Genomic DNA, 16,023 nt, shown 5'->3' on the forward strand with positions numbered 1-16,023 from the left:
AGGCGACATGAATAAAAAATTAGCATGAATAATGAAAAATATGGCTCTTAGGTAAGATTTTTTTTCTGGAAAATAATCAGAATTTGCCTAACCTTCAAATATGATAGTTTCATTGTCCTGTGGTACTTTAAACTTTAGAAATCGGCGAAAATCAGCATTTAGCGCATTCAGCTCCGTTATCACCTCCTGGTCCTTGCAGGGAACCCGGATGCTCAATGCTATGGATTTACTTAATCGATTCTGTTTTACGCCATACTCAAGAATATTTCACTTTTACGACGCAAGCCAACATCATGATTGGCGTAAATCGGACAGGGCCCAGGGGGAAACCCGCCAACAACCATCCAAAGTTCATGTTATGCCAGCCATATGTAGGCCTACATCTAGAGAATGCCTGTCTGAGCTCCGCTACTGGAATAGACAGGGTTGTATACACAGTGTTCAGCCCATATGCTGAATATACCGGAATAAACTAGAACTGATATTTATATTTGAATAAAAAAATACTATGAAAACTTAAGAAGCAACACAACAGATCAGAAATAAAACACTGTATTTCTACAGAGCTATCACGTTTAATTAGTCGAAAACACCTCTCTTGATATTCGAACTTCACAGCCCTCATATCAGCTGGGATGAATATAACACGGTGTTAGTCACAGGTATCAGTAAATGCTCAAGACATGTATTTCTGATTTCCCCAATAAATATATCCACTTTATACAATATCATAATAACCTATGTCAGTGGTATCAGGTGTGCAGTTTGAACTAGACAGGAGATATAGTAGGCACCCCCTTTGGATACACCTGGCACAGCATTGTGCAAACAACTGAGACATCCAACAATGACGCAAATGCTACAAACAAGAACATACAGCGACGGTATGTACCACATTTCAGGAGTCAACACATCCACCCTTCATGAACTCCCTGCAGAGACATATTTCTGTGCATGTCGTATGAAGTCGTACCTAATCACTGTTTGGTTATATCTTATATTTCGCAGATAAACAGCTGTGAAAACACCATCTTGACTCATGTGAATTTAGAGGCTACAATCAATATCACATAATCAGCATAAATCTGGATGTGTTCAAAGCCAACTTTCACCTGTCGTAGATGTAAAATCTTTCCAGCGTCATTATTACCTTCTTCAAGGAAGGCGAATATAAGAAATATATTGGGCCACAGAAGATAGGCTTGGCAACAGCCCAGTCAAAAGTGCAGATACAGGAATATTTTTGAGCTCTTTCTTTGTTATCATACATCTCAAAATAATTTAGCAGCTTTCAAGAAAAATGAGTTCAAATTTCAAGATTTCATAAATGATTATATTAATTTGTAATTCTAGATGCACTGCAGTTCCAGGAATGTTTGAAAGATTTTTTTTACATCAGGAAACAAAAGACCATAATCATGGTACATTCAATGCAACAGTACTCTACATGTATATGTGCCATAATTTGAAGATAATGTCAGTTTTTCTGAATTTACAACCGAGTAACAATAATTATTAACTTCTACCATTTAGTAACAAGTCCTTACTAAACTGCCACCCCATTTTACACAAAACGGTTCTCTTGGGCGTCATCTTCACATATGTTAATATTAAATTGTGGAATTTTTCACAAGGGTTAAGAACATGTACAAGCAAAATGTCTATAACTGAATCATAATTTAACTAGCAATATGGGTTATTATAGTACTGATCTCTATAGCACTTACATGCATACAATATATTTACCTTTGTCTTAAGTCTATTGACAAAAAACAATAAAATAAATTAGCAAACAAAAAAAATATAAACAGAGCCATCTATTCTGAAACATAACATATATACAAATGATACACAAGAGGATGTTGATGAATACTAGAGCATGTCTAAAGCTTACAGAGGGCATACCAGATATTTTTGGCAAAAATCCATATTTGCTAATCAAATTTTTATTTATTTATCTTTGATTCTAAAGTTTGAAAAACCTGTAAAACCACCCAGGTTATAAATCTCACGGGCTTATTACCTATTTTAAATGGTTGTACATGCAAAGATGTGGCCGGTATTTTGTGAAATGAGAATATTTGGGCTATTCTAAAATAATTTGAGTGGACTGTCCATAGTCTTTCTTAAAGCCATCATTAAAACTATTCCAATGAAAAAAAAATGACAGGGCCCTACTCTTAAAGTTTTTAGTAGGCTTATAATGCAATTTATTTATTTATTTTTTCATAATACTGATTGTTTTAAATTCCTTATCTTTTTCGATGGCCATTATTTCTGTTAGCTGTTATCCTCAGCAAAGAAATTCTGGCCAAAGCTAGGAAGAATAAGATTTTTTTTCCAGAGATTGTACACGTACAGTTTGTGTCTTTGCCCTGTACCAAAGGTGTAGTATGACTATCAGACTCAATGAACAGTTCATGACTACAATATCAAATTTGATTTCATCTCATTTCCAACTAATGTGACACAATAGGCAGATTTAATCAGTCTGGCACAATAATAAATTATTTAGATCATATCGAAAATAACAGCAGTTGCATTGCAGCACTACTCCGCCTGGAATATTTCATAAATTTCCTTTTCAATACCTTCAGAGATATAGCGATTACAAAAACTTATGTATGTTCAATGGATTACTATGCAAAATATAAATTTGAAAAGGTAAAAAGGCACATGTAGAAGTCACGAATACCCTCTTAGCATCTTCATGCTGAGGAGGAAAAAGCAGACTTCCTTACAAAGTCTTTTTGTGGACATTTCCATCTTTTTTTAAAAAGAGAAAATATTTTTTCCACGTAAAGTAACATAAAGAATAACTATTTTTACTTCCATTATATTTAGTAACATCACACCAAAAAACAATTTGGTTATTCATGGTACAAAAAAAAATTTGTTCTATTCAACAGCAAGAAAAAAAGTTATTCAGCTATTTATAGAAACAAAAAAGACCTTTTTTTAATTTACTGTCAACAACATGGAAGACTTTAACATTTATAAAATATGAAGGGATTAAGGACGTCACTCTTGGAAAACATGCTAACATTAACAAGAAAAATCTATAACACCCTGCTTGCCGAAATCTCAAATGGTATCTCAACAACAAAAGTGGTCTGTTGCTGCACCACAACCAAGATTTTTTTCTCGCCAGCAAATAAAATAAATATTACTACAAATAGCCAAAACTATTTACTTTTTACCTTCCAGAAAATGTTACTAAAATGTCACAAAGTTTTTTGGGGGGCCAGTAATGACAAAAAAAAAAACAACAAAACAACAAAAAATGCATTTGTTTCTTGTTTCTATGAATGCAAATTATTCATTGTTTGCCATTTGTTATATGTTACTAAAAACAGCTTGATAATCTTTGTCTTGCCACTGAATAAAGAGAAGTTTGTCCTTTTTTAACCACAAATATCCAAACAATTTATTTTTTGTAACAATATTACTAACAATAATTGATATAAAAATAGCTGGTCTTAATGTTACTTTAAACACACAAAGCATATTTTCTTTGACATAAATATAAAATAAAATGGGAATTTATGCTTTATAAGGCTCCTTGCTCCTTTCTTTTATCATTTTCATTTTTGAAACGTAACAGGTAATTGCATTGGGTACCTACATAAAGGAGACCCAACTAGCAATACATGAATGTAGAAAAGTCTTGTAAATTACCAAAATATGCATGCTTATTAGCAACCCTTGCATTAGGAAAACCTAACATGAGAGAGATCTTTTATTACAAGCCATCTCTAGCACAGAAAGAATTTATCATTCTCGCACCTGTACTTGAAAATCAGAAATGTAAACAGACCTGAATTTAATCACCAGAAAGCTCCACAATAACAAGTGAACAGAAAGTACACACAGCATTTTGGAAAAGCACAGTAGGGAATGATTTTGATGTTTGCAAAGTTAAGGATGTACACTGCTCCTTGAAAACTCATCTTCCATTAAATCTGACAATGGGTGTGGCTACAAAATAGTATTATACACAGTAATTGCATACACATATGTACGGTACATGCACAGATGTACATAGTAAGCACATGTAAATATCTTACTTAAGTGGCCACTCACTATTCTCAATTTCTGACCTGTTGCTTACGGTTTTACAAGTTCTATAGTAACACCTAACACACAAGTAGCATAACTCTGAAAAAAGACTTCACTGTGACTCAATATTTCGGCATTTTATTTGGCCATCATCAGGAGAGTGATGTAACACCTAATCATAGTCTGTACATGCATGTCACTGTGAGCAGAACATACACATCATACATGAAACTGCAACATACAACAGACTTGGTGCCATGCAGACTTGTCATGTGAATGTCCCAATCCAACCAAATGCACCTGTTATAAGAGCAAATCTGGGGTTGTTTTGTGAAGGGAAGTAGCCTCCTTCAGCGGAAGAGGGATTACCTGTTGGCCAGGGAATAGGGCTTACTTTAGATCTAAGGCCAACTGGATTTGTTATTTTTTTCCAGAACCATGTATACCTTCTGTCTACTCTGCTTCTGAAAGCTAGTAAAAGCTTTGGGAATCAAGCAGGAAAGGAAGAACTACCAGAGGACTTTTTCCCAATTCCATAAGCTCCAAATCGAGCCAGCCATTAGCAACGAGATATGCGTGTATCACAGCTGCTAGACATGCTAACATGAATTATCACTGTGGCAAGAGGGCTTAGACTGGAGAACTAATCAACAAGCACCAATTATACAACACATTTAAGTTTTCTCCTCCATCTATCTGGTGGTAACCACCAGCCTTAGCTGATACTGCCATCTGTGTTATATTGAGTATTTATGTCTGTTTTCAAATGATCATTGCTCCTTTCTGTCTGTGTGTTAAGATGTGAACTAGCTGTGTTACCTGTGCCTGGGGAACTAGCCATACCCTGAACATACTCTAGACTGGAGCTTGGGGGGGTTGAGTCTGTATGGCTAGAATGACCCAATATCACAGGTGTATCTGTTCTCACACATTCCTCATCAGCTCCAGAGGATTGCATATGGTCTGAGAAGTGTTGAGCCAGTATGAGCTCTGCTTGAGCTATGACCACCTCTTCCTCCAGCTCAAAGTCCTCCCAGCTCGTCTCCTCCTCCTCCTCTTCCTCTGTCTCCCTCTGCTCACTCTCAGCTGGAGTATTATTCTCGTCTCTCCTTCCTGCAGGGAGTCTCTGTTCCCCACCCTCACTCCCAGCCCTGGACCCATCTGGACTAGAAGGCGAGTCCAGCTCATTCTGCTCTGGGGCATAGATCAGTTCGTGACAAAGAGGACAGCGATCTTGGACATACAGCCATTTCCGCAGGCACACTCCATGGAAAAAATGACGGCAGCGCGTAATTCGTGCAGAGTTCAGTTCTGAATAGCAAATAGCACATATATCATTTACCTCCTCCAGTTGCTCTCTACTGGCCTCTGGCAAAGAGTTAATTTTTTGAACGGCAGTTCGACGCTTTATAAATATCTGCCAGCCTTTTTTTGCTTGTAACCATATGTTAAAATATGCATGAATACACATCATTATGGCACGGATTGTTCCACCGGACTCAAAAATCATAATCCAGCCGCCATTACAAAAGAGGAAAATGCCAAACAGAAATTCAATAGTACTGCCTGCAGATTTGACATAGTACACATAATCATCAAGTTTCTCCCAGAATCCATCTCGGTAAGCATCAATCAGGAAGAGCAAATACACCATGAGAGAAAATGCGACTTTAATGATGACCTCTACACTAAAAGCTGTTACTGCTAACAGCCATGTGCTGACAGAATTGTCTGACCATAGATAAAACAGCAGCCAGGCAGGGAAAATTACCAAAAATAAGCACATAGTCAATACTCGAACATGGCGACTGACTGACTGATTTCTTGAAGCACTCAAAGACAGCAGTAATGGATTGACCATGCTGTGAACAAAGTGCAACAAGGCTGTAAACAGAAGACAGAAATTACGGTAAAGTCGGACCAGACGTTTCTCGGGTTCCAGGCTTGTCAAGCCAGTTTGTAGGGCTAGAATGAAGAATAAAATGGCAGACACTGTTCCCATGTTCTTGTCTTCTTCATTGTTGGAACAAATGCAGAAAGCCATGAATATTCCAATGTAATGAGCTATGTAAGAAACAAGACTGGTTAGTCCCAGCACAGCAATGATGGTTTCACATCCACGGATAAGGGACTGTTTTCCTACCACAGTCCACAAATCTGCATTGAAATAGTCAATTTCACCACTTTCTAGGTATGTCTCATACATTTCCACCCAGGCATAAAACACTACATGGCAGGCACATCTTGTCAACCAAAATGTCTGCAGCACAACTGGAATGTGAAGACGAATCCATTGTCCTTCTATGAAGACCTGAATACCATAGGTGCGGATAGCTTGTGATCCCAGACTATAGCCATCTGAGAGGCTTCTCACAATGTAAGGATAGTACAGAAACAGCTCCACTAGCATGTACACTGTTGGTAAGCCCACAGCCAGAAGAGGCAACTGCCAAGATAATCCTACTTCTGCTCCACAGATGATGGGCAATGTCAGTGATATATACACACTACCTTGGAACATAGAAACTCCCATAGGACTGTTTCGCATCATTCTGAAAAGTGGGCCTTGTGATCGCAGAAGAACAAATATAAGTGCCAAGCTCAGTTGTATTGCAAAATTCATGCCAAAGTTGCCTCGTTGTTGATTTCCATTCTCACTATGTGAGGCACTAATAACAGTCATTTTGTTTATCAGGTACCAGGCACCCGTTGCCTCTGGTTGGTCAGCCAAAGATGCTTTGCTCTCTACCAAATACTGCAGATTCCACCAAGCAGAAACACAGAGAATAGCTGTAGACACCAAATAGTTGTAAACATCTAGAAGTTGTTTCGCACTCAGACAAAATAGCGCCAAAGCTGCTATAAAAGCTGTAACAGAAAAGAAAATAGACTAGAATAGACTATTCACATGATATATTTGACTGACCTTGTCCTAAATTCTGACTTCTGAACCCATATCCCACAAGAAACGTTAAGTTTTGTGTTCATAATTAACATTAATTTATCTAGTGTTCAAGCACAAAACTAGATAAATCTGGCCTGAAGATATCACATGCCTTCCAGTATTGTACTTCTGACTTTAACATACTGGTATGAAATGTTCAGTATAACTCTAGTTTTAGATTACACTCTGTAGTAAAGATGTGCTCAGGAAAACGTCTGGATATGATTTTAAACTTACAAATTCACTTTAAAAGTTCCCATTTACATGTGCATATGGATTTTGTTCCATTCAACAGCTGTAGACTTTGATGTTAAAAAAGTCAATATTACAGACACTTACATACAGACACAGCTATAGTCAGCAAAGGGATGCTTGTTGTTATAATGGGTAATGTGAAGAAGGATCCATTCAGCACAGAGTCCATAACAAACAGTGGTGGCACACGGAGAACTACATCGGCTATAGGCAAGATCGGCTCCCGCCAGGACATGGTTGATTGGTTTAGACAACTGTCTACATCAGCTATCACCTTCAAAGAGTTTGATATGCTCACAAACTGTCGTCTGCAAGCTTATGCATGTTGTTTTAATATGGTCTACTGGATACGTCAAGCAAACAGTCACATATCCATACCATAATCCAAGATCATGTACTATGATATGGTACGTTCCAAAGCCAAGACAATGCCCAAGTGCAGCAAAAAGCACAATTATATGTGATAAACGAAGCTCGCGATGGAATGTCAAAGATGTTGTTGTTGCAACTGTCAGAGGCGGCGTGACATGTTTCGAGTCACTGGAAGCAGAACAGGGTCTCTCTAAGTGATTCGTCTTCTAAAATGAAAATTTGTTCTAAGTTACTTCAGCTATTAGCAATACCATTCCACTCCATGACATGAATAGGGAATAACAGTTAGGTACAATTATACAGGCGTTGACGAGTGATGTCTTCTGATGTTCCGGAAGTACGTTTCGAAAATTCTATTGGAGCATGCGTACTTCCATTAAAGTTTATGTCGTGGGAGAGTGAACGTGGAGCACTCCGAGCAAAATGTTTATCGTTGCAGAAAGATAGTTACAATATTTCAATGGTGCTTTGCGTGCGGTAAGCAATAGCGACGAATGCTGTCATTAACATTGTTTTGGGCTCTGCTAGTCCTTATTTAGAATGTATGCCGTTCATCTTTGGTCATGTGGCAGTGACGCACCTCAGTGGCTGTCACACTCCCACAGCCTAGCAGCCGGTCAGTGATCATCAAGTGATCTACATGTACGCTGTAATAGCACTGTGTGTCCCCCAGCCAGGTTGGATAATGATAAAATTGGGTGGTCAGGTAGTTCACGAAGCCAGGTGATTTCATACTTAATATCAACAACAAAATTCAAGCCGCCGAATGCGTTGGCCATATGTAAATTTACATGGTTAGCTGTGCCACATTCGCTAGGTGTGATTTGTGGTATGAACCAGTCAAAAATGAAAATTGCACAAGGGGTATTTCTTACTGTTGCACAACATGCAGCATATGGAATGCATTTTTATTTGATCAGTTCAATTCAATGATTCGGTAAAACATATCAAATAGCATGAAGTTCTATGAATGCAGCTTAGGCCTTTCATATCATACAGAAAGAAAATGCTTCAGTGGATTAGAGCAGGAACTGGATTGGTTAAGAGTTGATGGGCTGTGTTTAGTGTGACACCTTATTAGAATGAGCTATAGCCTTCAGTAGATTGTTGTTGACAGTGAAAACTTACATGTACATGTGATCTCAATTTTAGTTTTGAGTTAATCAATCAGTATGCCTGTCAGTGTTTCACTAAACTCAATGAATAAAAGGATAAAGACAAAAGAATTTGAAGCATACAGTATATAACCTTTTTTAGAGTAATTCTAACACCTATCGTCAGATTGGCCACAATACACAGTGCTTAAAAATGCCCTTGTCACATTATTCATTGTCAGCTTAATGAAATCACTCTGGAAACATACTGGAATCTTAGCTTCTGTTATAAGAGGTGGAAGAAGTATTCTATGGATTACATGTATCATGTATTGAGATCGGTCATGTCTTATTTGAGTTTTAATCCTTATGGACTAGGCAATCCTTAATTAACCAGATTCTGTTCCCTGCATTGTTTCCAGTCAGCTGTTACAGAAGATGAATGTCATCTCGAGCAAGATTCCACGGGAGAAGGTGGAGCGGGCTGTCAGTGTGGTACTGCGGGTGCCGTCACTGTTCATCGTGGAGGTCTGGTTCAGAGCTGATCCTCACAAGGCCATAGATGTCAAGACTAAAGACGTGGAACTTATCATCACTTGTGTTTCCTACCTAGGTGTGTAACATGTAGCTCATCTGTTGGAACGCTAATATTTCCACATTTATCCTACACCACACCGAAATTAGTTTTGCTATTTGATTTTGATGCTTTAAAAAACTCTTTGGGTTTCACGTTTTTTCTAAGCCTTTCATATATGGTGGATGTGCTTGAAATATACAGTTGAGAATGTTTAAATTGTTCATGCCATTGTATTGTACATGTAGTTTTCATGCAAAATATGCTTCTTAAACTTGAATGCTTTTAATATGAACCTATTGATTAATTCTTTTTAAAATATCTTTATTGTCCTTTGTTTGTATCTAGCCCTGGTCCTGGCAGTCACTCTAGCAACCTTACCCCTGAAGAAATTGGTCAGCTTCTACATGTATTTAGTGAGCAGCCTGCTTCTTCTTGGAGCTCACTTCCTCTCACAGTCCTTTGTGGCCTCGGAGCAGCATGCGATGGAAGTAGGCCCCATATCTGTGCTGGATGACAAGGCTTCCTTGCAGCGATTGGTTCTTCACTTGGCAGCACAGTGCTTCATAGCTGCTCTCATCACATATTTAATAGAAATCAAGACATGGACTAAATATGCCATGTTGGTGTATGCCGCTCCCATGCTAGCACGGCTTGCAGGGTTACCTGCCCTTGATTTACCTGCTATTCACAGTTTTTCAACGGCCTTTACAATTTTCCTCTACATGATTTTTATGTTCAACAAACTAGGCTTCATGCTGGACTTTGCCAAAGATGGAATGAGTCAGGTGTTGGTGGCCCTACGAGCGTTTGGCTGGATGCCTGTCCTGGTGGCCTTCTGGCACATGATAATGCTGCCTGCGCAGCTACTGCTCTTCTGGCTGATCCTGTTTGCCACCCAGCTGTACGTCTACCTGTCCTCGGAGAACCATCCGGTGGTACAGGAAGGCTGGGTTATCCTGCTGCTAGCCAGTATTGGGGAATGTTGTGCCACGCCAATCAGCCTATTTGCACTCTGTGTCACCATCTCCTATGCCTCTTATTTCATCCTTACACTGACAAAGATGTACCTTCAGGGATGGGATGCCATGTTCCACGATAATGATATAATGCGTGGCTGGACAGAAGGGTTCACTATGTTGCTGATCGCTGTCCAGACTGGGTTGCTTGACCTGCGTCCCCTCCAACGCGCCTTCCTGATGAGCATTCTGCTGTTTATTGTGGCCTCGTCCCTCATCCAGTCCATGTATGAAATAACTGACCCCGTGTTACTCACTTTGAGCGCCTCTCACAGTAGAAGCCATGTCAAACACATCAAAGCCATCACGCTGTGCACTTTTCTGTGGGCCTTCCCATTGTACATGAGCTACAGCATCTGCCACTATTTTGACCTTGACTTTTGGCTGCTGGTTATTGTCTCTAGTTGTCTACTGACTTCAGTTCAAGTAGTGGGATCTTTGGTAGTCTATGCATTGTTCATGTATGATGCTGTGAGACAAGAACCATGGGAACTTCTGGATGATGTGGTATACTATGCCAGGTCTGTGACTCGTGTCATGGAGTTTATCATAGCTGTGTTCATTGTATGCTATGGTATCGTGGAATCCCTGTTTGGAGAATGGAGCTGGATAAACTCCTCAATTCTCATCATCCATTGTTACTTCAATGTGTGGCAGAGGCTTCAATCTGGCTGGAAAAGTTTCTTGCTGAGGAGGGAAGCTGTGAAAATGGTGGGCTCACTTCCCAATGCCACGCCTGAACAGCTACAAGAACTCAATGATGTATGTGCTATTTGTTATCAAGAAATGAGCAGTACAGCCAAAGTTACCCCTTGTGGCCACTTCTTTCACGGATTCTGTTTGCGTAAGTGGCTCTATGTGAAGGACGCTTGCCCGATGTGTCACTACAAACTGTCGCCGAGTTCTACTGCTGGGGGTGGGGATCCTCCTCATTCACACAGAGATGCTCACCCTGGGGGAGGGGACCAGGAGGGGCTGCTGTTAGTGCCACACCCAGGTGAAGGTGCTGGAGTAGTGGGACACAGAGACAGTGCTTGGGCAGAGCAGACTGAAGGATCTAGTCAAACCCCTAGTGCTGAGGGTGTGAGGGAGCTTGGAGCAGCGCCTTAAGTGGGTCACCAGGGTGCTATGTTCAGTGCTCCATTCACACTGATCTCCCAACACTCCTTGACTAGTGCACAACCTTTCACATCAGACCCGCTAATATATGACTCTGCTGAGGACAGTTTGTCCATACTCTCAAGTGGGCTATTCTTGGGTGTCAGGTATTCTCTGTGTAGCAAGCTATTTTTTAATGAAATTTTAAGCGTGTTTTGATTAGAATGTAGTGGTAATGACAGATTAATGACAGATCATCTTTAATAGTGTGAGCATTTCTTAAACTGGGATTAAATTCTGATCAACTTCTGCCTCTTTACTTGAAATGAAACAGAATTAGTTAACCATGTGTCGGTTTGGTATTTTCAGAGTGATCGTTCTTGTAATTGGCTAAGTTTTTACATTGTGTCTTCCAAGGATGTTCAAGAATCAAATACCATTGATGCCTGTTGCTAATCTTTGAGTATCAATTTCACAGTACTTAGTTTGATATGTATGAGGAGTGTAAAAATTCATAATTAAGTTTAAATGCAAGAGCCAATGGTAATAACCATATCACGTGATCTTTTGCAGGGTAGTCATTTCTTGGCTTACTAGTATTTTATTCCGAATGGTACCTATTCTTGCTGCAAGCTTGTGTTTCCTCCCAGTTCCTCTTAAATGTTTAACAGGCAAGTGTTTTTGATTATTATAAGCAGCCACTGGTTATTAATATGCATGTTTAAACACCTGCAAGATATTTTGTGTAGGGCCTGTTAAAATAAAGAAATTACATACAGTTTTTCTTCTTGGAAACAAGATGCATTATCACTGAAATGAAGACTTTGCAAAAGTCTACAGGCAATAAAAAGTCGATTTTATAACGCTGACGAAAGCCTGGCACTGCGCTTCTATAAAAACACACGATAGGCTGGGCAGTTGATTCCATTCAAGATCAGTGCATGTGATTTGAAATCATCTCATCCAAGTCTTGTTTTGTTGCCTGACCCATAATATGACGGCACTACGATGGATTATTTTGTTTATTTAGATTTCATGGGAACAATGGAGTGTCTTTCATACGGTACATAAAATGACATTAATTTTTCTTATTTTTGTGCAATCTTGGGGTCGTGAGAATAGAAATATCCATCATAGACATGGAGAAATAATTCTTATAGATCCGTCTTTGTACATAGCATGGCAGCAACTCTTCAACACACATGTAGAAAACAGAGGTTAATAATTACACTAATTTGTTAAATGTTTATACATAAAACTTAGTTCCACATGTTCAAGTGTATAATTATACCTGTAACCAAACAGTGCCTTGATTATAACTTTTAAACTTTGTGTACATTTATGCAAGGTGCTACACATACTTTGTAATAAAAAACTTGTTATATGGTGTATTGGACAATATTATATGTATGATTGAACTCTTATGTTCATGATCTTCATCCAATGCCAAATTATATGTATAAATTCTTAAGTATTACTCATGCTTTCATCGCTAACTGTCAGATAGGTGGAATGTTTTTCATAACATTGCTGTAGACTACGTTCATAATATTAACCTGTGATTTAAAATCTTCTCCTTCAATGCTTTCAGGACAGGTCTTGTGCCTGATTTTTTGTTGTTTTAAAATGTCGTAGAACATTCAGATTTGTGAGCCGCATTTTCTCCAAAATATTCTTATAATTTCTGGAAAACTATGAAATGATTCTCTGTTTAGGATAATATTACTGCATGTTTTCATTTGTTATGCAACTTTTTCTTTGTTTATTTTATTTGTTATTTGTTATTTGTTGAGATTGTTAATTTGGGAAGTTCTCATTTATGTAATTATTGGTTGTTTAAGAAATCTACTCCTGTTACAAAATTTATTTTGAAGTAAAAATTGAAAAATTTTGACTTAATAAAACTTACACTTAAAAGTTGTTCAGGTATTTGAACTGATACTAATAGCTGTCTCTAGTTGATATATTATGGACATAAGTGAAATGCAAATGCTTTCCAGTAAAACATAGATTGAATTACATATTTCAGGTTGTATTATTTCCTATGTAATACATGTAGGTGTTAAAACAGTTACGTCATGGAAATTATCAGTATTAAAATGAAAGGTTATTGAATGGGCAACTATGTTGTATTAGAGTTTTCTGAGAACAACTTCTCTGCAAGCTGGAAGTTCAACTCCATACCACACACATCTTAGTTTAAGGATTAGTGTCCAGATTTAGCTACTTGTCCTAGTTAGAAAGATTATAACCTGTTGATACAGTATGTTACTGGGCCTCTGAGAAACGTACTTATGACTTTAAATCCAACAAAAACAATAGATTTACCACCCTAACTGATCTCCAGCCTCCTACTCTGTAAAGCTCAGCGGGTGACAAGTCTGGCTGGCCTACATAACCTAAGAATTTGTGTCAAAAAGATGTCATTGTTTAGATGAATTGTAGCTACACAGGAGCAAAAATACTGCCCTGTCAATTTGAACCCATAGTGGACGACATTGAAGTTCCGATTTATGACAGTGACATCTCTAGCCAGACCTCAGTTTCTGAGTTTTCAGACGTTAACTTTGATCTTTGTCCAGGCATTTCCAACTGCACTGGCAATACGGACTGGTAAGCTATAGTTTACACTGTGTTACAGTGTCGGCCTACATTTCGTGTGTTTATCAGATTTAATATTTACTATTCTTCCCCTCTGCCGGCTTCACAATAAGTATCATTCTTTTCCCCGAATGATTATAAATTCATACCCGTAAAGATTTAGGTTTTAGTCAACTGGGGCCCTCATGATGGCCAAAATCAGCTGTAGTTTCTCCTGAAAAACAGTGACAGCAGATACGGCTGTGTGGTGGGTATAAAACCCTTCTGTTTTGTGCTGTGGATCCAGGCCTTCCTGAGGGCTAAAATCGTTTGGAAAAGATTGGAAAGTTGGTTTGAAAAAACCAACTCAAGGGTCATTCAACAATATATTTTCACAACCGTTTCACAAGAACAGCAAACCATTTCGTGGAGAAATTTGATATGCTTGTGGTCACTTTTGTGGCTTTCTTAACACTGAACTAAATGGTGAAGCTCTGACAGCTCGTAAAGGTTGGAGACTATGGGTACTGAGTGTTGGCATACAAAATGCATAAACCAAGCCTCATTATCAAGTGATTTTATTGAGATATTACTCTGATTAATGTACCGTTTTCAATATTTTTTTACACAATTTAACAGTATATACAGTGGTAGCTAATTGTGAATAAATAACCAATCTGGACACTAATCATTTAAGAAGTACAGATTTTCAATTCTTCCATGAGACTTACAAATGTATAACATGGAGTTGAAACCAAAGAAGACAGTGTTTGGTTTTATTGAAGGAAAGACTTGGCTACAGTACAGATATAAGAGGTTTTAAATTTTTGAATTGTGATTTGAGGCTGAAGAAAGAAAACATTCCATGTAGAAGTGTGCTAGTGCTTTGAACATGCTTGACTGAAAAGAAACTCTTGAAAAGAAAATGTGAACAGAGCAACATATCAAAGGTGTGTGCATTTTATGCCATGCACCTGTCATGTATGCATTTTAGTTGTATGTTGTGTGCATTTTTGCAAAATGAATTTATGATATTTTTGCTTGCTACTGCCAGCAGCTGGATTTATCTATATTGTGTGAAGAACAGTTTGAATATAGAAGTTTGGATAGTTTCTGCAGTAGCATTCAATTTGGAAACCTGTAGCCCCATGTATTTCATATATCTGTACTCTTATGTGTGGTCTCAATGTAGTTCTGTTTTGCGGAATAATTTTTACAACTGTCTATAGCTAAATAGGAATAATGTATTTACCATCCGTACCATTACTGCTTTTTTGGTTCAGTGTCCTTTTATTTATTTTCGTCATCTTTCCAGAATGGTAGTTTAGCATCAATTTTACAAACCAATTCCTGTATGAGAAAATTGCTCAAGAAAAAGCTATTGACCAAATGAATAACATTTCTCTGGCTATGCGTCAACACAGAATCATTAAATTAGAGAGATATTACTAGTATAATCTCTTGATGATCTTTAGTCTGGTTGTTCCAGTTATAAAACATGTTAATCTTGGGTAGGATATAGTGGACAGTACTGTTGTGTACTGATTATGGTTTGATAGTATGAATCATTTAAAACATAGATCTAGGAAGATAAGGGGACTATACAAGACACGATTTGAAGTCGGTTCATTCGGCGAGATTTATGTAAAGTAGCCTACGAATTTATGATACAATAATATTACTGATATGATGTGATGCTGGTTTTATTGTTGATTCAAATATAATTACTGATGTTTTGTCAAAGTGTAAAATTTGACTGATCGCATTTGTACGTGTACATACAAATATGACTATACATGTACCTAAGACTTCCTCTCTAAGATAAAACAATAAGAAATCAAAGATTATGAACTTTTGTATTTTTCTTTATTGTGTTCTATTTCTCCTTGAAGCGTTGTCATATAACCAAGGTTTTGTCAAATCTAGTTTAGTGAAGAGATACAATTTTGTTTGACTGAAAAGAGGGAAGAGAAAACTCTCTCTCCAGTTGGCCTGAGATTCGACCGTGAACCAGATCAAGGGAGGCAA

General features: G+C 38.0%; 2 protein-coding genes across 2 annotated transcripts; one reads left to right on the forward strand and one right to left on the reverse strand.

The window, feature by feature from the left end:
- Positions 1 to 564: 564 nt before the first annotated feature.
- Positions 565 to 7,940, reverse strand: LOC135466767 (protein TRC8 homolog). The gene is made up of 2 exons (XM_064744434.1): positions 7,343 to 7,940; positions 565 to 6,927 (listed from the first exon to the last, which is right to left on the reverse strand). The coding sequence occupies exons 1-2, from the start codon at positions 7,491 to 7,493 to the stop codon at positions 4,775 to 4,777; spliced, it is 2,304 nt and encodes a 767-aa protein (XP_064600504.1). The 5' UTR covers positions 7,494 to 7,940; the 3' UTR covers positions 565 to 4,774.
- Positions 7,941 to 8,017: 77 nt separating this feature from the next.
- LOC135466612 (RING finger protein 145-like) lies at positions 8,018 to 15,837 on the forward strand. Its single transcript, XM_064744191.1, has 3 exons — positions 8,018 to 8,107; positions 9,147 to 9,337; positions 9,647 to 15,837. Exons 1-3 carry the CDS (start codon positions 8,091 to 8,093, stop codon positions 11,425 to 11,427), a joined length of 1,989 nt encoding a protein of 662 aa, XP_064600261.1. The 5' UTR covers positions 8,018 to 8,090; the 3' UTR covers positions 11,428 to 15,837.
- Positions 15,838 to 16,023: the final 186 nt, after the last annotated feature.

The sequence above is a fragment of the Liolophura sinensis genome, chromosome 6 (genome assembly GCF_032854445.1).
Source record: "Liolophura sinensis isolate JHLJ2023 chromosome 6, CUHK_Ljap_v2, whole genome shotgun sequence".
NCBI classification, from domain to species: domain Eukaryota; kingdom Metazoa; phylum Mollusca; class Polyplacophora; order Chitonida; family Chitonidae; genus Liolophura; species Liolophura sinensis.